The sequence below is a fragment of the Equus przewalskii genome, chromosome 15, assembly GCF_037783145.1.
Source record: "Equus przewalskii isolate Varuska chromosome 15, EquPr2, whole genome shotgun sequence".
Classification (NCBI taxonomy): domain Eukaryota; kingdom Metazoa; phylum Chordata; class Mammalia; order Perissodactyla; family Equidae; genus Equus; species Equus przewalskii.
In genome coordinates, this window is record NC_091845.1 from 28,359,152 (window position 1) to 28,387,026 (window position 27,875).

Genomic DNA, 27,875 nt, shown 5'->3' on the forward strand with positions numbered 1-27,875 from the left:
CACATAATTCCGAAATTTCCCCCTTCCCTCTACAACATCAATACCCCTAGCTGTCAAGCTCTGGAGAGGCATTTCTATTGAATAGCCCTGATAAGAAACTTCCATTTTTAGACAGTCCTGGTTAATGTTTCAAATCCACTTTCCTACAAATCCCACCCATTCTTCCTGGCTCTATTTTCTGGAATAATGAAGAAAAAAATCTACTCTTCTTCTACCCCAGTACATGCTGCATTTTGGACGACCAACACATCCCCTCTAAGAATTTTCCCTTCCATCTATTAATCCTCATGAGTGATTTCAGGCCCCTCACACCCATGGTGGCTCCTCTTCCTCTGACAATGCCACCAACCCCATCTCCATTTCACCAATTCCTACCCACACTTAAGCGCTCAGCCCAAATCCACCTTCCTATGAACTCTGCCCAGGCCACACTCAGAGAGAAGCAGTCCAGTGTAGTGGGCAGCAACATGGGCTTTGGAATCAGGAAAACGCAGCTTGGTTTCTGGCTTCCATATTCATGAACCATGAATCCTCGGGTGTGTTATGCAATCTCTCAATACCACAATGTCTTGATGTGTACCATCTTAATGCAACACCCATCTCTCAAGGTTGTTTTGCAACTGAGTAAGCTGACCAAATGTAAAGTGCTTAGCATACAAAAAGAGCTCAATCAATGGTATTTTTTCCTTCTTTTCTTCGTGTGTACAAATCTCTCTCTTTTCTGACCTTTGGGCAGGTTTAGTGGTTCAGAGCATGATCTTTTGGATCAGACACTATGGCTTGGTAACCAGTTGTACGAGGTTGGGCAAGTCACTTCACTTCTGTGTCTCTCTCCTATTAAAATGGGGGTACAGATAGTACCTATCTCATAAGACTGTTGTTCATGAGGATTAAATGGGTTAACACATATAAACAGCTAAGAAGAGTTTCTGGCACAAGACATCATCATCATCAAGGATAGTTATTATCTGCTCAAGACTGAATACTTACGTAATACTTGATCTCATGCTTGCAACCCTCCTCAGCTTGTTAATTTGCGGCTGAGAAAACATGTTTTATATTTTACAATTCTCAGGTTCAAAAACATGTTTGTTAGGAAGAATGAAGGAATCAAGGAGGAGCAGACGATCAAAAAAAAATCCTTACTGATGTATGCTAGCAATGTTAAATAGTTAAGCCAACACAAAACAAGTAAACACAGAAGCCCCATTTGGGGGCTGGATATCTACCTGATGGTAAGAGATGGGGACAGGCTTCCGGAAGACTATCCACTCCACAATTTCGCTACATGGTGGGGTGGTCAAAGAACCTGTGTACCGGTAATAGCTGCCCAGGGATGAAGGCAGGAGATCCCGGAGGACGAAAGGATCCAGAAAGGTCTCCTTCTCTGTTTGGGAGAAGAGGGAAAACAGAAGCACAGTGATAAGTCGTACCACCCTGCAGACACACAGTCCAAATCCCAGGCATGCTGGTGCCATATCACAAGCCTTATGTTTGTTTACATCCTGAGAAGCACTAGCATTTGGCAGTGGGAGAGCCACAGAAAACACAGCAGTGTTTCCCAAGGTGTGTTGGGAGGCAGCGTACTGCACTGTATTTCATGAAAAACGGGTTCCGTGATGAACAACATTGGACAACACTGCAGTCTCCCCCTCGTCCCCCGTGAAACAGACAAAACACTAGCACAGGAAAGTCTCTGAGAAGACCTGCAGAAAAGAAACGGGCTTGATTTTGTTTAAGCCACCCCTACCCAATCTTGTTTCACCATAGAACTCTTCTCCATCTACTACATATAAACTAATAATCAGTGGAACAAACTTTGGGAATCTGTGTGTAAAGACAACTATAAGCCAATGGCAGAGTGCAATTCCAAAGTTGGTTACATCTCATGATGGTTTCACCCAAGGCCTATCCAAATCAAAGTGAAACCTAACCAAGGCAAAACCCTGAACTTATAAAATGATGGCCCTGAAAACAGGCTTCCTTTTATAAAAGTGGAGGAGTCTCTCCTTAAGTAGAAGAAATGACATTGAAGCTGAGACCCAACAATGATACCTCACAGTAACTGCATGAGGAAAACAAGGTACGGAAGAGGTGGTTTGCCTGCCCGAGGTCACACAGCTCCTAAGTTGCAAAGGTGGGATATGAACCCAGACACCTTGACACCAGAGCTTGTGTGGTTCAGACTCAGCTGAAGAAGGAGGTGAAGTTAACTGGGTGAACTGAAGGGCGAGGGCAAAAGAGGAGAAGAAGAGCATTTTAGGGCTTGGGGACACATGTGCAAGGGTCCTGAGGCAGGAAAGAATAGTACAACAGAGATTAGGGCTGTATTCTAATTCTCCCAATCAGGCTCAGTAGATCATCCAGCATCTTTCACGAATCAGAGATGGTTCTAGTCTCTACCTGAGTCTCCAAAGGTCTAGCCCTGAATTTAAGTCCGGGATTCCCTTCTCATCCCTTTTACGGATGTAACAAGGATATTACAGTCCTGCTAATGGCTTGCCTTAGCTTCTGGATGCTCTACACCACGGGCCCCAGGACATTCCTGGGGGGCCTAAGGGCTCCAGGTTACTTCATGGACACATCTATGCCTACAGGAATATTCTTCCCAAGCCTCATACCTCCTTCATCCTCTTCTTTCATGCAGAACAACCAGTGCAAGTATTTGGGTAAATGTGTATCTTTAGACTCAAGAGGTCTATGTAACTGAGGGATAATGGAAAAACCCCAAGAGAAATCAACTATATTAGAATAATTAAAATGGCAATTTCCATTTGGTAGAGATTAGTTGACCAAACTGAACATTTATTTAGCTTTTACTATATGCCAGGCACTATTCTGAGTATTTACATGTTGCAAACATTTAAACAGCACGTACTGTATGTGCCAGGCCCTGTTCTAAGAGCTTTATAAAGATTAATTTACTTAATACTTAAAATAGCCCCATGAAGTAGTCCTATTAATAGCCCCAATTTATCGGGCTGAAACACATGACCAGGTAGTTGAGTTCAGAATCTAGGCTTTCATCATTCTCAAACCATCACTCTACTCTTGCACTTTACAACCCTCTAGAGTATGTACTTTTTGCTTACGTGTTTGTTTGTTTTTGGGTTTTTTTGAGGAAGATTAGCCCTGAGCTAACATCTGCCGCCAATCCTCTTCTTTTTGCTGAGGAAGACTGGCCTTGAGCTAACATCCGTGCCCATCTTCCTCTGCTTTATATGTGGGACGCCTGCCACAGCATGGCTTGCCAAGTGGTGCCATGTCTGCACCCAAGATCCGAACTGGCAAACCCCGGGCCACTGGGGTGGAACATGCGAACTTAACTACTGTGCCACCGGGCCAGCCCCTGGAGTATGTACTTTTAATACTCCAGTTTTACAGATACGGGAATCAAGGCCCAGAGAGGTTAAATGATGAAGCCCAAGGTCACTAGTAAACTGTGAAGTAGCGGCAGTTATTCATGAGGCTCAGAAACCTTGGCTGATTTCTCATACAGGTTTTCACTTCATTTTTAAAAAGGAAAAATTAAATATTAACTAACAAATGCAAACGTCTTCAAATCATAGGGTTCTATAATCAAAATGACAATAGCGGTTTCTGTTGGACAAAAGGCCAGAAATAAGGGAACTGCCCCTCTGCCTACTGGCAAGTCTGGGCTTTAATTTAAACCTGGTTACCAGCAGCCTAATGATGGGGGAAATCTCTGCAGGCGTGCTTGGCTGGGTCTGGCTTGGCTGGGAGGAGGAAATATTTTGGCCTTTGCTCATTGCCTCTGCGCCTCCTGGGCTGTGTAAATAGTCAACGCAAGGCCCTCAGCAATAGAAGCTGCGTAGGGCTTGGCATCACGAACCCAAAAATCACCATCTTCATACCTCCCTCACGTTGTAGGTGAACTTGGTGTCACACCGTGGCACACCAACCTGCCTTAGGATCAAGGGCTCCAGACTGAATGCCCAGCAAGTCTTCAGCGTGTTCTCCTAGGGGTCTGATCCTGTATTAGAGTTGCACTTAAGCATGCTGTATGCAGACAGGCGGTGACAAGACCATTCCTGCAAGCTGGAGGTGGCAAAGCCCCCATCTAAAGCACCCACTGGAGGAAGGGGCTGTGGCTTTAAAGAACATAAAAAAGATAAAGCAGAAACACCTGCCACCACCGCCCCCCTCCCCCACCCTGCAGTCTGAGGTGGCTAGATTTCAAAAGGGAACACCACTTGGGCTCGTGAATTTGGTAGGACCGACGGAAACTGCAGGCATGACCACTGCTACAAATGCAGAAGGGCTTCTCCCTCCTTGACCAACCCAAGGGCTTCAGAGGCAGGCTGTGGCTTTGACTGATTTGCAGGTGCAATCAGATGGGTGGCGGGGAAGGCAGACCTGGGGGCTGGGGACAGGGAAGGAGGACTCACTGTTTGTTGATCCCACCACCGTCCTGCCAGTGGATCCTACGATTCTGAGACCTGGAAGGGCCTTAGACCACGCTAGTTCAGTGGCTTCAGGAGCCAAAGAAGCCTTTCTTCAAACAAAATCTTACACGGGAGCCCGGCAACTCAAACAGCTCAAAGTGCAGCCGCTGTGGTTGAAGCTGAGCTGGGAACCCAGAGACACTTTTGAAAACCATCAATTTAGTTCCATTTTTAATTTTACAGATGGAGAAATGGGAGAATGGGCTGAAATACTGGACCCAAGGTCAAAAACTTGAGGGGCATACAAAGATTTAGATGGAATTCTTTCTTCAAAGAAACCGCCTAGGATCTGGAACAGTTGAGCCTGGGAGCAGCAAACACCTCCTGGTGCTGACTCCCTAAACCGAGCCACCGCCCGCAGCAGCACCTCATTTCTCCATCCCTACAGAGGTTTGTAAAGAGAGCAGATTCTCAGCCCGCCGGGTTCAAATCCCAATTCCTCCACGTGTGTGATCTTAGGCAAGTTTTAAACCTTTCCAGGCTGTTGTGAAGATTAAATAAGTCAATATAAGAAAGGGATTCAGAGAGAGCCTGGAACATAGTAAGCATCTCATAAATGACAGGTATTATTCTTATTCTAATTCATTTTACTTGTATTATTATTGTTATTATTATTCCTCAAAACGACCAAGGCCTGCCCACGTACTTCCCTCAATGTTTAAGTATGTGTGTCTCTTATTTTTTTTTTAACTGGATTATTAGTGCCTTAAAGGTACATCATGTCTAAAAAATCCTCCATCAACCTCAGCAGTATAGGTTAGAATTTTCTTTCCCTAAGCTCTAGTGTGGGCTTTGAAACCAACTGACATTTAACAGCTGTGTGACATTAGGGAAAGGTCTTAACCTCTCTGAGCTACTTCTCTTATCTGTAAAATGGGATATTTACTGTGAATATTTACCCTCAGGGTTGCTGTGACAATTAAGAAGGTGAATAAATGGAAGGGGCTTAGCACAGTGCCTTGTCAACTTTCATTTATCAAAGCAAGCACTTGGCTGAGAGCTGGCTCACTCATTTTGTGTTTTAAGCCAGGGATTAGCAAATGTTTTCTGTAAAGTCGCTGAAAGTAAATATTTTAGGCTTTGCAAGCCAGGAGGCAAAATTGAAGATGTTATATAGGTACTTATATAACAAACACATTTCTGCAACCTTATTAACGATGCTTGAAATGCTAATAATAACCAAGGACAATTTTTAAAATATATATCTACTAATAAGAATGTAATTCTTTTGGGGGGAATCACATTTCACTTAATCAGGGTTCGAATGTAAAAACTGTTCTCGGCTCAGGGGCCATACAAAAATAGTGGAATGGATTCAACCCTTGGGCCACATTTTGCCTCCACCCTCATTTTAAGCCAAATGTTGGGGGTGGGGAACAAGCATTAGAAAGTCACCTTGATAGCCATAGCTAGAATGGGGGGGGTGGCATGCTAAACGTTCAGGCGTCTCCATCACGACTGATCATTTCTTTTGCAAACACGTTACAGAATTAACTCTTGAGTTGCTTTCTTTCCCCTTTGAGTTTCTAAGTTCAAACTGAACATCAGTGTTTACTGATCTTTCTGAAAATTCCATTTCCTGCTCAGTCCCGTAGGCAGTGCTCCACTGACAAATGGGGTGCTCAGCATGCTTAATTGTAAGTTAGAAATAGTTTTGGAAAGGATAGCTCTGTATTTCCAGCACTGTCCACAAAGCCTGCATAAGTGCTCCAGTGGCTGGACCCAAGGCCAGGAGTGCCTGACTACAGCTACTGGGAAGAAGGAAAAAAGCATTTTTCAGTTGACAACTTAAACACTTCCACTAAGCAAATCTTAATAAATGGAGACGTTACAAAGTGGAGGAAACTGCTAGAGCCAGGCCCCCTAGATTCGCATCCTAACTCCTCTACTCAAAGGTCTGACCTAAGACAAGCTATTCAGCTTCTCTGTAACTGTTTCTTCACCTGTAAGAGGGGATTAGAATAGTATCACCTGCATAAGGAGGTTCTGCGTATTAAACGAATTAACACTAGTTAAGGGCTTAAGAGAATGTCTGGCACAGAATAAGCATTTAAGTGCTTGTTAAAGAAATCTTGCTATAAAAGGGCAGTTTGACTTCAAACCCATCATTCTGCCTCCAACTTTTATCCTAATTAGTAATTTGAATTCAAAACATTCCTATCCCAGCCACTTAACTAGTGAGAAAAATGTTTGAAACACTACTTATACCACCATTCATTCCATTATACCCTAATAAGCAGGTACTGTGCACTACTAGATAAAAGAATTGAAAAGGAATGAATCTCAAATTCCACTTTCAAGGATCCCAGTGCTGTGTGCAGACAATATTATATTTTAATAATTAATTGTTCATCAAAGAAAAAGATGAGGAACAGGGATGCTAAATTCAAAGTTATTCAAATTGCAGAAATGAATAATGCATGACTTTTATATTAAATACACACTGTATTAAGTAGTCTACATTTCAGCCAACTCTGTCTTTCATTTTTAGGCATTTTGAACGACAATATGAATAATCAGTTAGGGAGGTTTATTTAGAAAGAGCAATACCTTATTTGAATGCCAACGGAGTATATCTGGAGATGATTAAATTTTTCTTATCAATTAGAAAATTTCGTATGAGGGCTTTAAAGTCATGGTCAACCACTAAACCCAGCGCAGCCCAGTTATCCTTGCAGTTTCCTTCCAACATTCAATTATCTCTGGCTCGATTCTGCTCAATTTCTTATTTCTGATAGCAGTGCCAGGAGGCAATCTTTAATTAAAGGAAATTTCAAAGATTCAAACATGCATAATTGGATTAAAAATGTGATCATTAAAACATTAGATGATAATCATCTGATTGATTGCATTTTTCAGTGTTAATAACCTAATATTTTCAATGTTTCAGTTATACAGGAAAAAAGAAAGCCTGTATAAAATATGATAAACAATCATCATACAGATGAGAGCTTTGCAGTAACCAAGAACTATGGAATGATACTGAAAACACACACAAGCACACATACACCATGGAACCAAGTATGGTCCTGGAAGGTGTACGGACAGCTAGGGGAAGAAAACCCGTGCCAGCTGAAAAGAAGGAATCCACCGATGTCAGGGACATGCATGAGATAAACTAACAACAGAAAGCCCACACTTCTGATTTTAGCCCAGTGTTCTTTAGATGCTTAAGGGCTTTCCAAAACGTTTTATAAGGAAGAGCTGTTACCTTTTCCTTAAATGCTTAAAATCTCTGGGGTAGGACTGCCTTTCTGTTTCATGTTGGGGAGGGTAGAGAGGAGTGATGGTGGAAAATACTGGGTATTAGGTCACTCCAAATGGGGAAAGATTTATGACAATGCTGCTCCAATTCAATGTGTATTCAACTCACCTGAGGAGCTTGTTAAAACGTAAATGCTGATCCAGTAGGCCTTGGGTTGGGCCTGGGATTCTGCATTTTTAATAACGTTGACCACACTTGAGTAGCCAGTTTCCATGAGGACTATATCAAAGGGCCCCTACACCCTCTACGACCTCATCCACTGCTACTTTCTGGCTCTTAGCTATAGCCACAGTGGCCTCTGCTGTCTCATGTTCACACTACCCCAGGGCCTTTGCACTGGCTCTTCACGCTGCTTAGTACATTTCTTCACTGCTCTCTTCATGGCTAGTTTTAGACCAAATACCTTTAAGCTACTAAAAACTGAATCATATTTGAATGACATATTTCTCAATGAGGTCTTCCCTGACTACTGTTTTCAAAATGACAATTTTAAGGGCAGGCTCACTGAGAAGGAAGCATTTGATTAAAAACCTGAAGGTGGAAGTATGCCATGTAGCTACCTGGGGAGAATATTCCAGGCAGAGAGAAAAGCTGGTGCAAAGGGATTCTGCCTGTGTGGCTGGAGTGAAGTGAGGAAGAGGGAAAGTAGAAGGAAAAGTTCAAGCGCCCCAAATTCGACAGGCTCTAGAGGGGGAAAATCAGCGGCTGGTTAGGTACAGTCTGGAATCTGGCTAAAAACTGTGAAGAGGCCAAAACTCTAGACACAGGGTTAGCAGCTCTCGGTTAAGCCTGGACCAGCCGTGAATGGGCTATTGATCTGCGAGGAGAGATGAATCTGACAGGCTGGTGACAGAAGGGCCTGCCTAACAGGAACAGGAAATGGGAGGCATCAGGGAGGAGGGAATTTTACCTTTACCTGTCTTGAGTTCCTCTCATTGGACTAATCGAAAAAGAAAAACTCAAGACAAATAACAGGAGAGAAACCAATTTAATCTGTACACATGGGAGATCATAAAAATGATGTTTACAGCGTGAACAAAGCAGGCAATTTATGTATCTTTTTACGCAAAGAAACAATAAATTCGTGAAGACTTGACAGGACAAAGAAACTTAGGTTTCGGTGCATAATTAGTAAGGAATTTAAGCAGAGCAGGTTTGGGGTAGTAAATTAGTAAAGAAGTACCAAAGTTTGTTTCTACAGGCTTCTCGGCCCTGAATTCCCCAGCCCTGGTGATAAGGATGTCAGTCCATCTCCTGGGGCAGAAAGGTACCTTCCACATGGGAGAGTTATTTCCGGCTTTCAGGGGGAACAGAGAGAGGAGAGGGTCAAAATGCCCTTTTTGCATCAGCTGCTTCTCGAGTAACTTTAATTCATAATAATCAATTTGGCATTGTGGCATGTTTTGGGGCAGCCTGCCATGGGACTCAACAAAGGTCATGATGGAAAGGAAGAGTCTGACCGCTAGAATGTGGGACTGTAGGAGCATGGCATCTAGAAGCCATTAGGAAGGTCAGAAAGCATTATTCTAATTAAGAGGGTGGCAGAGGCCTCCCAGAAGGAGCTGAGGAATTAATTTTATGATCTAAATACAAGCAATGATACTTGCTCTATATGACTGGATGTTGACTACCAGGCATGTCATCTCTCTGTCATCAATAAGGAAGATGAAATGGGAAAGACAGGGCAATGGAAATGAGGCTGGACCGTTTTCAAGATGTAGCTATTTACAAGGCTTCATGATGGATGATTTTAAGGAACAAGCACTAGACTGAAGTTATGACAAGGTGATCCTGGAGTCACCCAAGAAACACAGAGAATTGAGAAGGTGAAGAGAGTTTCAAAGGACACTAGTTCCATTTCATTTTACAAATGAGGAAAATGAGGTCCAGAGAGGGAAAGAGACTGAACTGAGATCACACAGTGAGGTAGGGGCGACTCCGGGCCTCCAAAGCCCAGCATTGGGCCCTTTCTACTACCTCATTCTGGATCCCTGGGCTCTGTGTTTCTCACTCGCAGCAGATCCAAACACGATCAGGTGAGGAAATCTCACTGAAGACTAAAGAACTCTTTTACTTTTTAAAAAATAAATCTAATCCTGACACTGCCCAGCTCAAAACCTTTCAGCGGCTTTTGACTTCATTTAGAATAAAACCCAAACTCCTCACCATGGCCACGAGGCCCTACACAATCTGTCTACCTCTGCAGCCCATCTCTCCAGCCCTCTCCCTTCTTGACCACACACCCACCTCCTCACCTTGCAGTCCCCTCTGCCTGGAATGCTCCCCCGACTCCCACTCCATAAGGGTGATTCTTTTTCAGGTCTCAGCTCAAACGGCATCTCCTGAGAGGCCACCCTGAGCACCGCATCTCAGAATGTTCCCCCTGTTATTAACTGTCTATGTCTCATACCTCATGCATCTCCTTCCCAGCTTTACTTGTTTACTGTCCATCTCCCCCAAGAGCCTGACTGTTCCACTAGGGTAAAGACCTTGTCTTTCTTGTCCACCCCATATATCCAGCAACCAAAACACTGCCCAGAACATAAGTAGATGCCTAATAATTAGGTGAAAAGCGAATGAAGGAACAAACAAGCACAGCAGTTGGTATATTTTAAATAACGAATAAACCCTAGACACCGTAATTCTTCATAGCTAAGTCACCATCAATCATAAGATGCATCATTTTTTCAAATACCACCAATAAAGGCAAGATGTTGCTAATTAAACAATGACATGATATCAACCATAAGATGCGTCCAGATTTTCGAGTTCTTAACTATGAAGAAATGAAAAAGAAAATTTGTAGCTATGTGGTGACAGATGTTAACTAGACTTATTGTGATCATTCCACAATATACTCATATATGGAATCATTATGTTGTACACCTGAAACTAATATAATGTTATATGTCAATTATCCCTCAATAAAAAATAAGAAGAAATGAGAGTTGCAGAACTGATGAAACAGAATATCGATATGATTCAACGAGGTTCACATCAAAGGGCCCCATTCGCTTTATAAGTCTACTAGAAGCTGGGCAGAGCCTGTTTTATGTGACCACAGTGCAGAATGCTCACAGGGCCAAGTAGCAGCACTGACTCCCATCTGTTTATACTAACTGGGTTCTCCAGCCTCACTTTACCCTTCACTCACTTAACCCCAAGACTCCATTCCATGCTGTGGAACGTTCTGTAGTGCACCTCTTTTCACCAATTCACATGCATGGTGTGTGAACTCGGTGCCAAGCACGGCTGTGGTCTTTCTCTATATGAGGCTTCATAACCCTGTGAGGTAGGGACCAACATCCTGATGACAGCTGGTAACTCACCCGAGGTCATGGCTGTACAGACCCGAGTCTCACTCATGGCCTGTGTAATTGGTTAATAGTGGTCTCTTTAACAGGCTGGAGGCTCCCTTAAAGTAAGACGGTGGCTCCAGACCATATCCCCTAGCACCCAAGACAGTACCGTAGAAAGTAGCTCCTTTACACGTGATTGAAAAAAATTGACGAAACTAAGTCACTAAGTAATTCTAAGCCAAAAGTGGGCAAACTGGCCCAGGGGCCAGATCCAGCCTAGCGCTTGTTTTTGTAAATGAAGTTTTATTGGTACACAGCCATGCCATTTGTTTACATATTGTCTATGGCTGCTTTGGGGCTACAACTGCACAGCTGAGTAGTTGCAATAGTGAATGTGTATGGCTGGCAATGCCTAAAATATTTGCTCTCTCTACAGAGAAAGTTTGCTGATCCTGCTCCTATATGAAGGGTAGGATATTTGAAAGGGATGCAATAAGCAATAACATTTGAGCATGAATGGGGCAAACAACATGGGGAATGTAGAGGGGGGGAGATTACTGCTGCCTCTGAAACACTCTCCACTAGCGGGCAGAAGATGAAATGTGTACCCAGTGGCCTTCTCTATGGGCATAGCCCAGAGGAGCTCCAAGAGGCCTCCATTAAGGCATGAATAACTAGTGTTATTGCAGCGTTTAAGCAAGGGCAGCTTGAGAGGAAGAGAGCCCACCTGACTAGTCAGATTCCTCTATTCAAGTACCCAGAGGGGCGCTCCAAGGTCATGAAATAGCCACTCCACTATGGATCAAGAACATCTAGCCTCCTTGAGTTTATTGGTGGTTTCAGCTGGCCAATTGTGACATTTTGATTTAAGGGTTGATGTTTAAATGAAACGTATGTTGACATTAATATTCCCGAAGAGAAACTACATGAAGAGCATAGTCTTGTCAAGAATCAAGGAAATGAACATGACATTTAAATTATACAGAGTTATACAGCAACAAAACCTCAGTATTATCACTGAGTTGTTCCATTGCTTGCCTCTCTCCCCTACATGGTCCTGGTGGCCATATTTGACATGGTGTGTGCACTCTTTCAGCTTCCTTTTGATGCTCAGTCAATGACCTAATTCACAGAGGAGAAACCAAGGAACACAGAATTAAGTGATTTTGACAATAATCAGGAATTTAGTTGATGTTGGAAATAGAAACTGGCCCAGCAGAGCTGGAAAGAGAATGCACTTCAGAGTCCAATACAACTGCATTTAAATTACTGCTCTACTACGTGAGCTGGAACAAATTAGCCAATCTCTCTGAACCTCAGTTTACCCAAATGTAACACAGGATTAAGAATTCTTATCTCACTGTGCCACTGTGGGATTTAATAAGACTGCATGTACAGAACATCCAGGCAAGGCTAGGTGCACAGCCAGGGGTCAACAGATGAGAGGCTGCTGTCTCTTCCTTTCACCTACTTTGTGGTTCCTTCTCCACAACCCTTTCCACTGATCTCAAAGGGACTGGTACCCCCAAATCATCTTTACGACCACTGTCTGGCATCACTTCATTTTATTTTTGTATGACCCAACTAAGTCAAGCAACATACATTCTATTTCAACAGCTAGGTAGCGATGGAGGCAGAACTTAGAGCTCCACAATCATTCCCTGTCACCAAATGGCCTCTGTACTCAAGTCAACAAGTAACAAAAATAACAATGATGATAGTGGTAGAGGCGGCAGTGAGAACAGCTAGCACTGGGTGTTGACCCTGTGCCAGGCACAAGTATGTACAGTAAGTCACTGACTCCTCAAGACAAACCGATAAAGTCAGTATCATTATGAATGACCTCATTATACATTTGAGAAAACTGAGCCACAAAGAGGTTAAGTGATTTGTGTAGGTTGTCCAACTAGTGAAAAGCAGAATTGGTATTCAAACCCAGAGCCTGTACTCTTGGCCACTACACAAGAGTGCCTCTCCTATACCAAGGTGACATACGTGTAGCAGGCTCAGAAAATCACACCAGGCAGCCCCAAGGACTTTGGCGAGCACTTTTGCAGAAGACAATTAGAGACATATTTTTAAACTCTCTCTTTGCTCTCCACAACCCACTGAAACAACTGGGAAAAGGGCATTTCCCTGGGCTCCTGAAATCCTCTAAATGACAAAACATTGACAAAGAAGGCTGGCCAAACGAGAACCAGCCTCAAATTCAAATCTAACCTAAAAGGAATCACTTTTGAAGTCTTTTCCGTCTTCACATCATTGTTAACAACACGATTGGTGATAAAATAGAAGTTGCACAGCATTCCATATTTCCTGGCTTTGGCTAAGAAAAGAAATGGAAATAGTTAACATCGATGGTGGTGATTTTGACACACTGAAATCCAGGAAACTGTGGAAATGGCTTAAGTGTGCCTGTTTCTAGAAGATTTTGAGATCAAAAGTGTTCAGATAAACATCTGTCCTTCCTGGATCCACAACAGACGTAAGCCAATTAGTCAAGACCAGGGTGGTGCATATTTATAGCACACTTCAGGAAAGTTCCACGTAATTAAACGCTGGAAACATAAACTTCAAAAGGGAAATTCTGTCGCGTGTTAAGATGTTCAAAACTCTCAGGGAGTTGTAGATAATACAGCATCGGCTTGGCCATTCAAAAGGGAGAAAATAATTTGAATGATTTCTTTCTTTAAGGTAAACATTAAATAAGAACCCTCATTAATTCAGTTGAAATACATCTGTATGACATGGTGATTCGGGCAAGTTCAAAACTGAAGGTCACCTCTGTAAAGTCGATCGCACGGTAAGTAATTGTCCCGACGTGAACAAACCACTGGGTGATGGCAGCAACTCTCTTGGTAGAGCGACTACAGTATCTACTGTTTAGACAAGGTAGGGTTGACAAGCTTTTTCCGTAAAGGGCCAGAGAGTAAATATTTAAGGCTCTGCAGGGCAGACAGTCTCTCTACTACAACTACACAATTCTGCCACAGTAGTGCGAAAGCAGTCATAGACGATACACAAATAAATGCCTGTGGCAGGATTCCAATAAAGCTTTATTTACAAAAACAGGCAGAAGGCCAGATCCGGCCCACGGATTGTACTTGCTGACCCACGATTTAGAGCACAGTGGCCACATGCCAGGCACCCTTCCTTCTCAGCACTTTCCCTGTCTAAAGCATTTGGCATTAATACCCATGAGGCAGACACTTTCAGTGTCTCCATTTTACAAGATGGAACTTCAGGCACAGAGAGATGCAGCAACTTGTACAGGGTCACACAGCTCCCACAGTGGAGACCCAGAATTCAAACGCGAGACAGCCTGACTTCTGAAGCATTGTTCCAGAATCCTTATTCAGTAGTGTTCCTAAGAATCAAATTTCAAGTGACAACTAACAAAATTCCACTTCTGTAAAAGAATTCCATAATGCAGACTTTGTAAGAAAATTCATTCCAAAGTTCCAACTGCTTATTCATGTGAACACACGAGATTACTTTGCAGGCAAATAACATCAGCCTCTTTGACCTTCAGCACCAAGAATGGCAAGGACAAAAAAGATTCCTCATGAGATTAAAATTTTCTCAAAGGCAGGGGAAATCTTGGTCATCATTTTACCCTCCACACCTTGAGTAGCAGTTGTGAGGCATTTGGTAAATGGAAGGATGGACAGATTCTGTGATTCAAGAAGCTTAAAGTTACACATACACCACAAGCCACAACCTCTTAAACCACATCAACTACTCTCTGCTGGATCTCGCTGCTGGCTTGTAACGATACAAGCTACCTCTTCAGTCTAACAGTTTAATTTTTTCCAAAAGTCTCTTTCAAAGGTCTAGGCTTTGTCCTCTTCTTCCAAAGTCCAAGTAAGACATTTTTCAGGAACTTCAGCCCTTTAGCCTCAGCCAGAAAGTTTATGTCAAGATCTTAGACCCTGGGGATAATCACAATGGTGCCAGAGCAACAATGACAGAGTATGGGCCTGTTAAATATTTCCTCACTTGCCCCTTCAACTGAGTCTATATGATGAGCCTCACTCAAGACTGAAAGATGCAGGTGGTGACTCTGGCAGACAACAGAGGGCGAGACGGTCTGGAGTAACGAGAGCCAGTCTGAAGTCATGGAGACCTTGGTTCAAGTCACCCAGCCACTGCCTGCTCTACTTGCCCTTCTGTAGAATGGGGGTCATGGGAGTTCTGGCTCAGGGGGTTTCTAGAAGATTCAGTGATGCCTGTTGGTCTAATCAGACGCTTACCTGGTGCAGAGCCAGCGGGCACCAGGACAATAGCAGGGAGGCGCCTTTGGTTTAGACCTGGCACCTGACACCCCGTCCCCTTTGTTTCTGATTTCCTTTTTGTAAATTCCAGAAGGAGGTATTGGCTTCCAAAGTCATCTCTTAATGACATAATCCCAAGGCAGCCTCAGTTCTTTCCTTGGTCTGCAATCAATTTGTAGAGAGAACAAACAGCCTGTCAGGGATACTTATGGTAAAAAGTTTTTTCGAAAAGTGCTGTCACTCCCCTCTTTGCTTGTTGTGAGACCACTTGGTATTGATGTGTCCCAGAGGAAAGCATGTCTGAATCTCTTACTTTCTCATGCTAATCACTGTCTTCTTTGATTGTGAAATTTAACACATGCAGAAAAGTGCACAAAACACATATGTACCATTGCAAATAATCCTAAAGTGAACCCCAGGGTGACCACCACTCAGAACAGGAGAGGTCCTTGCAACCTCCCCTCAGGCCAGTCCCTCATCACTATCCCATCCTACCCTCAACAAGTAACCACCATCCTCTTTCTTGAAATAATCATTACTTTTGCTTTTCTTTTATTTCACCACCTGCATATGCACTCCTAAAGACTATAGGTTAGGTTTTCTCATTTTCTGAACTTTATGTTCAGGAACACTCTATGCATTCTTCAGACTCTTGCCTCACTTACTCAACTTTGTGGCTCTCAGATGTGCCCATGTTGTTGCGAGGCACAGATTCCACTCCTTTTCATCGGGGTGAAATGTTCTACTGTATGTCTGCACCACATTGTATTTATCCAGCCTGCTAAGGACAGGCAGTTGAGGAATTCCTAGATTTGGGAAATTAGGAAAAACAATGCCGCAAACATTCTTGTACACACCTCATGGTACGCTTACATCTGAGTTTATCGAGGGGACACACACAGGAGTAGGACTACTGAATCTACTTGACTAGATACTGCCAAACTGTTTTCCAAAGGGTAATGTACTAACCTCTCCTCTCACCAGTAAACTATGAGAGTTCCTGGCGTTCACATGCTTGCCAATACTTGACCCTGTCGGGATTTTTAATATTTGCCTATCTGGTGCATGCTGCTAGATTATTTTTGAGCTTTGGGAACGTAATATCTTTGAAAAATTAATGTATAACATACATGGGTTATTCATTAACTCATTTACAAATAGTCAAATGCACAAATCTAAGGGACAATGTGGCAAAATTTTTATATTATACCCATGTAATCATCCTCTAGATCAAGATATGTAATATTTTATTCACCAAGAAAATTCCCTCATGTCCCTTCTCATTCAATACTCCCCTCCACCCCACTATTCTGACTTTTATCACCACGGGTCAGTTTTGCCTATTCTTAAACCTTATATAAATGGATCCACGCAGTATGTGCTCTTTCGTCTTTGTGTAAATCAAAGAGTTTATTATTTTTAATTGCTGCATAATATTCCACTGTATGCATATATCACAACTTGTGTATCTAGGCTCTCATTGTTGAACATGTGGGCTGTTTCCACTTTGGGGCTATTATGAGCAAAGCTCTCTTGTATACGTCTTTTGGGGGCATTTCTCTTGGGTATATACCACATGTGGAATTGCCCGTTCATAGGGTAAGGTATATGTGTAACTTTGGCAGAAATGGCCACACAGCTTTTGGGAAGGCTGCACCATCTGCATCCCCACAGCAGTTGTCGCCTACTGCCAGTAACGCCGTGCCCTGGGCTGGTTTCTTTTGCGCTAGTGTATCCGTGGCTGGTGACACAACGGCAGTTATAAAGCCTACCCACTGCTCTAGAGGGAATTCAGACTGCTCCAGGTCTGGTGTCTCGGGTTATTTTTTATTGTAGAAACCTCAATCCCAGCAGGTGGGATATGGAAAAAAGAGCAGATGCGGACGTGCCAGCTCTTACCACCACATGAAAACACTTGGCCAGGGAGTCACTCATATTTGTGAATTTACTTGATTTCTTCACTTTCTGCTAGATGCCTGGATTGATTCTAGCTATTCTGACTTTGACTATAGATCTGGTGAGCTGATGATCAGTATCCCAGGGCAGGGGAGAAAACGGTTGGAAAACACCCCAAAAGTGAGCCCAGAGAATAAACCAGTCAGTCGGGGAAGCTATTCTGCAAAGTAAGTTTTGATCTTGTCATAGCCACAACTTCCACTGCTGAATTTTAACAAGAAAAGCATGTAAGAGCTTCATTTTGTGTCATTAATAGAAGGGTGTTCTCAGGTGACAATTTATTTGTTCTTCTACTGAAAGCTTGCTCAGAACACCCTGCGGAGGGAGGACAGGGAGAAGAGCCGTCTTGCTCTGAGTGGTGCCTGAGGCAATTTCTAACTGTTTCCCTCACGTTTCCTCTGAAGGAGAAAGATACCTTCCCGCTCACTCAGGTGATACCTTCAGCAGCAGAGGGAGGTGATGCTGAGGAGGGGGATGGATAAAAAGGGACAGATAGTCAGAGCTCAACAACCAAACAATTGCTACTAGTGAGTTTCCTCCCAAAAATAAAAAATTGGTTTTAGATGATTGACATGAGAGAGTGGTTAGTGAGTCAATGCCTCTTTGACAGTATTCTAGAATAGGTACACAAACAGCCTCCTGATTTTCTTTGGGTGGATGCCATGAAAAAGAATAGAAAGTAGGTAATCCAAAAACTTGAAAGAAAAAAATAAATACATTTCAATTGACATAGAACATAATGTACACTTCTTAGCATTTATCAATTGGGTATAACTACTTACAAGAGAAGCCTACATTTTTATACACATTCACATACAAGTTTAGTTTTTTTAATAGGTTTAAAAAAATTAGGACTAGACTATGTTGTTTGGAACCAACAATTCTATCAGATGTGGCTACTTGCAAGTTCTGGTTCTTGCACATAAAAAGTAGTGTTAAGACGGAGTCAATGCAGAGAATAGGATTCACAATTTCTCCCTAAATCTTTCCTCTCCAGTGGATGTTGGTGGTAGTGCAAATAAAATATCTAACTAGATATATTTTAGTGCTTCCGTCTATTGCTCAATGGATAGACAGGACCACAATCAATGGCAAATCACCTCTCTCCATTCTATTTGTATGTCTTCATGGCTCTCAAGTTTGTAAAAAAATCACAATTTACATAGAAAAATGAACACATGAGAAACAGCATTTTATGTCACCAGGGGATTTCTAGGGTCTGTCTCCCCAGCATTAGAGAAGCGATGTCACCAAGCTCAAAGCCTCATGCATGCCACACCTTCTCACCAGCAGACACCTTCATCAACACTGCTCGTGCTTGAAACTCTTCTCTGCCTGGACAATCTCTATGCACTCTTTAAGTCATAATCGTCCCTTTGTTGGAGATGTCTTCTTTAAACCCCTAAGTGTGAGTTAAATCTGCTGCTCGCCACTCTTTAATGTAATTACATACTGAGCCATCTCTCTCCCAAGAGTGTGCAAACTCGCTGAGGGCCAGTCCACGACTGCTATGCTCTCTATGCCTAGCTTCGAGGTGTACTTACATCAGGCACTTTATAACAACACACAAAAGGAATAGCACTGCCTATAAGAACCTCTGAGCATTTTACAAGTGAGAGGACCACGTAGAACAACTTTTCAGAAATGTGAATAGGAAGGTGTCTTTGGAAGGAAGATGTGACCCTCTGTGTCAGCCACGGGAGTGTATCCCTAAGATCTTCCTTCCAGAGATGAATTGCTGTGAAGAGCGTTATTAGCTGAGAGCCTGCAGCTGCTGCGCCTTCAGGATCCACCACGGTGCTCACGCTGAAGCCACTCTCGCTGGGATGTTCCAGTCAATGACTAAACACGGTGGGGGAACTGGAGTTGAGCCTCTCCTGCTCTAGTGGACTCCTCTCACGGGCAGTCTTGGCTCTGGGATTCTCCAATGGCCTAGCGAAGACTTTCTTAGAGCTGCGTTCAGTCAGTCCTCCCAGCTTCTCTATCCCTTCAGAGGTGTCAGACCTGCGCTGTGGCTTCAACACTCTCCCCACCTAGTCCTGCCTCCTCTCCTCTTTATCCTTCCCACACAGTCCCTCCCTGCCAAAAAACTCTCCTGCACTTAAAATTCCATCTTGGTGTCTGCTTCACAGAGGACCCTAAAGACCAAATGCCAAGTACGGTTGGCTGGTGTGACCAGATTACTCACTTCCATTTCAGTTGAAGGAATATATGATTCTTCCTATTAAAAAGACATTCACTTAATAAGAAATTAATATTCTAAGATATGGCTCCCATGGCTGAAGAAATAAAAGCCAATTCCGCACTGTAACAGAAATCCATATTGACTTTTTTCTCTTTACACATCTCTATCTTGTCATTTCCAAAGTCAGAGATTCTGTGAAGGGCACGATTATTTATGTCCCATCAAATTAACAGATCATTCAAATCCCTCACAGGACCTTCAACTGAAAATGCTTCTGGCTCCAACAAAAGGTTTTTTTTTTAGCTATTTCAAATGTTCATTTTCTTTTGGAAGAATGAGGAGTGACGAGGATTATCAAAATGGAAGTCAGCAATAGCCCGAGAACTGAGGGCAAAATCAAATTTCTAAGACGTTATTCTTCCTCTTCCCAATCAAAGCAAAACCCAAGCGGCTTTTAGTTTCTCCTTCTTTTCTTCCAATTTTATACTGTGATATTTTCACTTATTTGTATGTTTACTTGATTCATTCATTTAGCTAATATTTGTTGAGCATCTACTATTTGCCACACACACAGGTTCTTGCCCACATCGAGTAAATAAATAAACAAGGTTATTTCAGATACTTTTAAGTGCTTCAAAGAAAGACACCTAGGATGATGGACAGGGAGGGATGGGCGTGGGGTGAGGGTGGGTAATTTGATAGGATAATTAAGAAAGAGCTTTCTGAGGAGACAAGATCTGAACTGAGACCTGGAATAATAAGAGGAAGACACCCTTGCTGTGAGCTGAGAGAGGAACTTTCCAGACAGAGGAAACAGAAACAGCAAGTGCAAAGGCAGGAAGGGGTAACACACTGGGCAGGCTGGAGGAAGAGGGAGGCGGCACGTCACCTCCCTTCCGGGGCCACGACGGCTGGCCTGTGTCTGTCTTCATCAGTGCGCCAACTCCGTGACCGCACAGAGTAAGCACGCAATGCTTCTGCTGAGTAAATAAGGGAACTTCCTTTGCAGGTAATTATTTTTTGCAGTTTTCCTCTGACTTCTCAATTAGAAGGCACAGTTGAAACCACATGCCAGGCATCTTTGCCACCATCCCAGTGCCAGGTAAAGTATCCTACACATAACAGCCTCTTAGAGGGTAATTGTGGATAATGAGGAAGGATAACATGATTATGCCAGCACACAGCTCATGAACCACACGATCACTGTGCAGCGAGTTCACTGAGATTTGGGAAGCCGAGAGCTAAAGGAAGCCTACTGCTTATCTTTAACATATGGAACCCCCTTCAATTTTCATTGGGAAAATAAGAACACAGATCTACTCAAATGCCAGAGCTGGCGGAGTACTTCCTCTCCAGCTGAAGAATACATACCAGTTTTGAAGATTCTAGAACTCTTTATTTTGTTTGTTTTAAAACAGGAAGAAGAGTCTGGAGAAGGAAGATCTATGCATCATTTATTATGCTTCAAAACCCCCAACTCATAATCTACACTATGGACTGTAATTTCAAGGTGTTCAATCAACTGAGTGTTCTAGGGGATCTTCTGGGAAAGGAGCTCACAACATACAGTCTGTTGCCTACCACCCCAGCTTGCTTTGCACTTTCAAAGCTGCCCAGAGTACAATGCAAATTTCCCTACTGCCCCAAACCACCACTATTGCTACCAACAGCAAAACAAAAAATGTGCAGACAGATCAGTTTCAGTAAAAGTGTTCTGTTCCCTAGGGGAACTGTCATACAACCTACTTCCCAGCTCTGTGTGAGAAGTTTACCTCAGCGACACAAACTGAAATTGAGAAGAAGCAACGGAAACTTCCAACAATGGAAACCTCTATGGGGTATTTTCAGTCACCCGATTTTTCTAATTTCACTGGCTTTATTACTGTTACCTGCTTCATGATTGAACAGTTACAAGAGGAGAACAATTAATCCAAAATCCTACTTGCTTCAACTGAACACTGACAGCTGGTTTTAGTTTCCCTGAGAGAAAAGGGGAAAGCTGTTTGTTAAGCTCTGCAGAGTTGGTTAATGTCGAAAGACAATCCTCCCAGAAAGGTGTGAAGATGTTTCATCACAGCTGTGATGAAGGGGAGATTTATTAGGGCTACTAAGGCTGTTTCTGTCAATGTCTTTGGAATTCTAATTAGATTATTAAAACTTTGCAAATCATTACATTACCTCTAGACTCCACACCTCCCTGTGACAAGGGTACTTTTGAAATTTGAGGATCCTGATGTCATAGGTAATGATGCATTGCCGATAATAAAGTTGCAGGGAAATTCCTCCAATAAAAACCAGTTGGCAAAGACAGAACCCATTTATCTTACTTTCTCTCCCAGTTTTATGCCTGAAGATAAGATGTGTGCTACACAGAACACGGCCTAGCTCTTTCCAGTAGGTGATGATGCTTGCTCCCAGGCGGCAAAGTTTAATGACTTGTCACTGCTACTTAATTTTTTTTCCCTAAATCTGAGAGGCAAATCAAGAAATTTATAAATGAAAAGATACTTGAAAGAAGAATATTTTTAGGAGAGAGATGAGACGAGTGACAGGTTCAACGCATATGAATGGTACATCTTAGGGCTTTCTGATTTATAACATATGCATTCAAAGTGGTACCTGAAGAGAAATAAATTGCTTACTGTTAACCCAGATCCATTTGCAGGGAATAAATGGGCATGCTCTTTACCCATCAAATAATGGCTCTAATGCCCTTCAACATCAGTGGATGACGAATGGGTGTCACCTTCTGTCTTCTACAAGATAACCCCATTCCTTTAGGTGGAGACCTTAGCCCTTCACATCCCAGGAAAACAAAGTATACATGGCTTACTTACCATGATGGACGACACCCTTCAACCCATGGATAATAGGATCCAGTGCAGAATTGTCCCTTGGACTGACCTACATGTAAAGGAAACATGATTGGTTAAATCTATTCTGGCATCAGACACAACAGTCTCAGTTTAATCTTCTAAAGGGAAGGGGGGAAAAAGAGATGTTATCTAGCAAGCTGCTTAGGTCTCACATATTCCATGGCTCTCACCAAACATAGGAGATTTATGACATAATAAAATCAAGTGAGGAAGTCTAAATCAAAAGAAAGAAACTTCTCAGAATACATTAGAACAGGAGAGAAATACCATAGTCCTAGCAAAATCTTAAAAAGCAACAACAAGACTTTCCTCTCGCTTTGTTTTATTAAAAATAGACCCTGATGGCTAAAATGTCATTGAAAATCATCAGAAAGCAATCCATCACTGACTAACTATTTCAATACCTTCTTGTGATTGTGTTTTTTTCTCTTATTTTTAGAAAATGGATCTGTTCCCTACCAGCCTACCCTCCTTTCTAAGATCCTAGTCCCCTGTGCCTTACCACATACTCTAAAAGGCATTTCTAAGACTCACTCAAAGCAGCAGAGGAGAGGAGCTCAATGAGACAGTGTCTCCCACTTTCACTTCCCTTTGGAGTTTTGCATGTTTGTTTGGGGTTTTTGCTGAGGAAGATTCACCCTGAGCTAACATCTGCTGCCAGTCCTCCTCTTTTTTTGTTTGAGGAAGACTAGCCCTGAGCTAACATCTGTGCCAATCCTCCTCTATTTTTTTGTATGTGGGACACCTCTACAGCATGGCTGGGGAACAGAGTAGGTCCACGCCAGGGATCCGAACCCAGGAACCCAGGCTGCCGAAGTGGAGTGTGTGGAACTTTCACCACTTGGCCACGGGGCCGGGCTCCCCTCTGGAGTTTTTAATCCCCCTTAAAGTCAAGCCTCTTTTATCTTGATTCTCACCCATTCTTTCCCTTAACTTTCTGATACTACTCAGCATAAATTTTCATTCTTAGACTTTCTAGAAGATTAAACTTCCACCAGCATATATAACGTTGGTTTGTAGATTCTTTCTTTTAGACACATATTGAAATAGTTACAAATGAAATGAAATGATGTCTGGAATTTGCTTTAAAATAATCCAGGAGCAGATAGTAGGGGAAATGAGCAGGAGGTCTATGCAACAAGACTGGTCATTAATCAATCATTTATGACCTCGGGTGATGAGTATCAGATGGATCATGATACAATTTTCTCTACTTTTGTGTATGTTTAACTTTTCCCAGAGAAAGAGTTTTTCCAAATCGATTATCTATGGTCAGCATAGCTCCTGAATTTTTTTCAGGGATGGTATTTTACATTTAATCCACTTCTAATATAATTAAGTTGATGATGATAATGATATTGATGAACCTTTCAATGTGTAGCAAGACCTAACTTGATGTTTCCTAGTTATTTCAGAGGAATCCCGGGCCATCTTAAGTTAAATTTTAAGGTAACTTAAAATTTCCCGTACTCCTTCCCCCTTAAGCATTCTCCCTGTTGAGTTGCTGTTCCTAGTTTGTGCTTTGATAGTAACCCACACTTCATGTGTTTCTTTCTCTTTTTCTGCCTCAGCATCTCCAGATTAGAGCAGTGGTTCTCAACTGCAAGTGATTTTCCTATCTCCCACCCCTACCCCCACCCAGGGGACATTGGCCATGTCCTCAGACATTTGTCACAAGTTGAGGGGGGGAGAGCACTACCAGCCTCAGGTGAGTAGAGGCAGGGCTGCTGCTAAACATTCCATAATACTCAGAACAGCCCCCCACGGCAAAGAATGACCTGGCCCAAGGTGTCAGTGGTGCAGTTTGAGACTGAGAAACCCGGGTTAGAGGCTCTGTGAGTTAACAGTGATTACACGTTAATGTCTGGAGTGCTGAGTTACGACTAAATTCAAACACAGGTGTCCTTATGTATGGTGTTATGTTTATAGACTAATAAAATAATGTGGAATTTGGGACTACATCATAAACACTACAGGTATGAAAAAACCATCAGTGCATAGGAACCCAGTGTATCAGATCACAAAGGGGGAATTCTGGGAGTTGGCATGAGTGAACCTGCAAATTTCCTGACAGGAAGCTCTAGCCAGGGATTTAACGCACCGGTTGAAACACGGAACGTTCTCGAAAGGAAAACATCCACTGAATACACCAAAAGGAGAAAAACATATTTGCACCATAGCAAATACTGATCAAAATCTTAAAAACATGGTCACAAATGGAGTGACCACTCAAGAATGCAAGATAAGAGAGTCCACCAGGAAACGTGGCCAAATTTCAAAAGTGATAGAATAAAATAAGAGCTCAAAGAAATATCCCATATCAAATTGAAGTTATAGACAAAAACATGGTCTCCCTTCCCCTTCCTCCAGATTCAGTCTGATAGAGATGCTAATGCCAGTTTAACTACCTGTAGTTATTCTAATATCTGTGGGAAACAGCAAAATGGCCACAAACTCCTGCCATCCCTGTCACATGCATCTTTGTAATTTAACTTTGCCACTCCTCCCATCAAGAGTGTATATCAGCTTCTCCATTCTTTGAAACTGGGATTGACCACATGACTTGTTTTGGTCAATGGAATATCAGCAAATATGATGCAGGGAGAGGTTTAAATAGGACCTGGATGTGTATTTGGGTTTATAGCCTCTTGTTGCTCTGAAATCCTGAGACCACCAGGTGAGGAATCCCGGGCTAGCCTACTGGAGGATGAGAGAGCACATGGAACTGACACAAGCAGTCCCAGCTGAGGTCGTTCTAGACTCACCAGGCTACCAACTACTAGACAGAAGAGTGAGTCTATTTGAAACCCTCCAGCCTCAGATGAACCACCTGCAGTCTGCAGAGACCAGCCGAGCAGGCCTCGACCGGAAGAAGCGACCAGCTAACCTACAGAATCATAAAGAATAAAACAACCGTGGTTTTAACTAATTGGGATCATTTGTTATAGAGTAAAATTTAGCTGTTGAGTTTCTGTGAGTGCATAGAGGCAGAAGATGGGGAACAGGCTATGTTTTCAATAATTTTCTTAACCAAAACACTTTGCTTATGGTTTGTCTTAAAGGTTTCTCAATGATATTCCACATCAGAAGACACAACATTCACTGTCAATCTGATCGACTCAGATGCTTCTCCAAAACCGTGTTACCCCTCCTCTACCACGGCAACATTGCACAGATACTCTGATTTTTTATTCCAACTGCCTTTGTTTTATAGATGTTTTGTAGTCAGGGGGACCCTTTAATGCATTTAGTCTTTTTGATGATGTGAAAGCTCAAAGAAAGTGTTCCTAATCCTCCATGACTTACACCCACCAATAGCATCTGTAGCCCATGCAGGTTCAAGTTCTGGTCACTTCTGACTATAGCATTTCTGTGTCTGATTACTCCAGCCTGGTCTCCTTCCAGATGAAGGGCCTGACTCCAGATTCTAAGCAACTTCATAAATGAAAAGCCTTCCACAATTCCCATTCACCTCCACAGCCTCCATTGTTGGTTTATATGGCTGGGGCTGCGAAGATGTATGACGAGAAAGGGAGAGAAAAATGGAGATTATTGGTTGGTCAAAGTAACTTACTAATAATGTTGAGCTTACTCTCCAATCTATGTCTTGGTCCCAAAACTCAGGGTGTGAACCCAAACAGCATGCTAATAAGTGGGTTTGTTCCAGGAAGGCACAACCCTAAGTGAAATAATTTCTTCCACTCACTGTTTCAATCAATCTGCCAGTAAAAAAAAAAAAGAAAAAAAAAATTCATGGATATAAGCTAATTAATGTGGGCAGCTTTGAAATATGCCTACAGTGAAGAAGGCTGTTTTAGTAAGGTGTGTTTACATTCTGGTCTCCATCCAGGTAGAGGAGGCGAAGGGGTGGGGAAAAAATGGAATTCTGAATCAGAGATGAGCCCTTAGAGTTCAGTGTCCTCATCTGTAAAACGGGAACACAGCCTCATAATGTCGTTATGAGGATTAAATGTGTAAAGCTTGGAGTATAATGCTGAGTACAAATGCAATAGTCAATAATGGACGGATACGATTGGGTAAAAACTTGACCCAAATACTCAAACTTAAATGAATGTCAAACAACAGCGATTTTAACCCTGAGCTTCTCAACGTGCTTGGCTCTAAAAGCAGTACTTACTTGAGTTCAAATTTCAAAAGATCCAAATTTATGTTTTATTTGACATCCACTCAATTTCACAATATGCGACTCCTTTTAAAGCCACATGAGGAGTTTTCGTGGCTCTTGAAATTTGCTTCCTTCCACTTTAAGATCAAAGGAGTTATGCAGTAATGCTGAGAAGGCAGCAATTGCACAAATGAGCTTAAAATGGACTAGAAGAAACGGACACCCCCTTTTCCCTGCAGAGTTCATGCTCTCATTGCAATACTTAGCTACTGGCACTTCCATTTCAGAGCAGCTTTCTTGGCATTAGTCATCTTCAAAAGGATGGCATACAAACGCGACAGAGGGCTCTGAATTAAGCTTTTAACTTGTCTTTAGATATAACCAAAATACACAGAGACATTAACAATTCAGGAAGCAATGACATGTAGGTTTGGGCCAAAGGCCAAGTTCATACAAATGCTGATGAAATCTAAACTTCATGAAATTTTCTTTCCAAATAATAGTCAACATCAAGATTCGACCAACTATAAATTAGTCGCCAAGTTATCAATAACCTCCAGCCATGTGTCTATAATCCAGGCTCTACAGAAGGGTCTGCATTTATTCCCACTTGAAGCAAATGAAATGGAGGCAGAGAGGCCTCATCAGACTGCATATGCCCGCGTTCGGATATGTGCTGCCATTTGCTTTTCCTGCCCACCATGTCATTTGGCCCTTGACTTGGGTCCTAATAATCTTTAATCTATCAAGTCCTGGCCATCTGCTAAGTAGGATGGCCAAGACAACCTACTTGCCTTAAATTCGACATTGCCAGATGCTCCTTTAGTCCTACAAACGTCACATCCAGACAAAATCCTCTTGTGGGAGGAAAGGATTTATGCCTGCTGAGGATGAATGGCTACACCATTAACCATGGCTGTGGAGGAAAGAAACAGCAGGACTAGATACTCCACACGGCCTTTTTGAATCACAGAGATGATGATCCATCCACCCCGATGGTTAGCAGGTAACTGTGTATTGAGAACCTAAAGTGTCTTATCAGGACAAGGGCAAGCACTTCTCATGAGATCTAACTTCAGATCTGATTGTGCTCTCCTTCCATGGCTCTCACCTAAAGAGCCATGTAGCAAGAATGCTGTAGCTTCTTTCATTCTGACTTCAACACCTTGGTTACTATTCACCAGATTTTGGTTCAAGCAGCTATCAAGAATTTCCTGGCATAAAACAATTTACGATTTCGCTATATTCACACAACTACATTTCAGTTAGGCCTTACCTGGAGATAGAGCACAGACGAGATTCCTTTATTAATCAATTAAACACTTGTCAATATGTTCAAGAAGACAATAATAGCATCAAACCACTAACCACTGATCTATATTGGAAACATCACTCTTTTCCTGACTTTTCTTTTCAATGCTCACAAAT

General features: G+C 42.5%; 1 protein-coding gene across 6 annotated transcripts in view; it reads right to left on the reverse strand.

Moving 5' to 3' along the window:
* The window catches only part of PTPRG (protein tyrosine phosphatase receptor type G), a 676,181-nt gene that overhangs the window by 137,702 nt on the left and 510,604 nt on the right, over positions 1 to 27,875 (reverse strand). For all 6 annotated transcript variants that reach the window (XM_070576964.1, XM_070576965.1, XM_070576962.1 and 3 more), the window contains exons 6-7: positions 22,283 to 22,349; positions 1,230 to 1,387 (exon numbers count right to left, since the gene is read on the reverse strand). In XM_070576964.1, the coding sequence (XP_070433065.1) occupies positions 1,230 to 1,387; positions 22,283 to 22,349 (225 nt within the window). The remainder of the gene's footprint in view (positions 1 to 1,229; positions 1,388 to 22,282; positions 22,350 to 27,875) is intronic.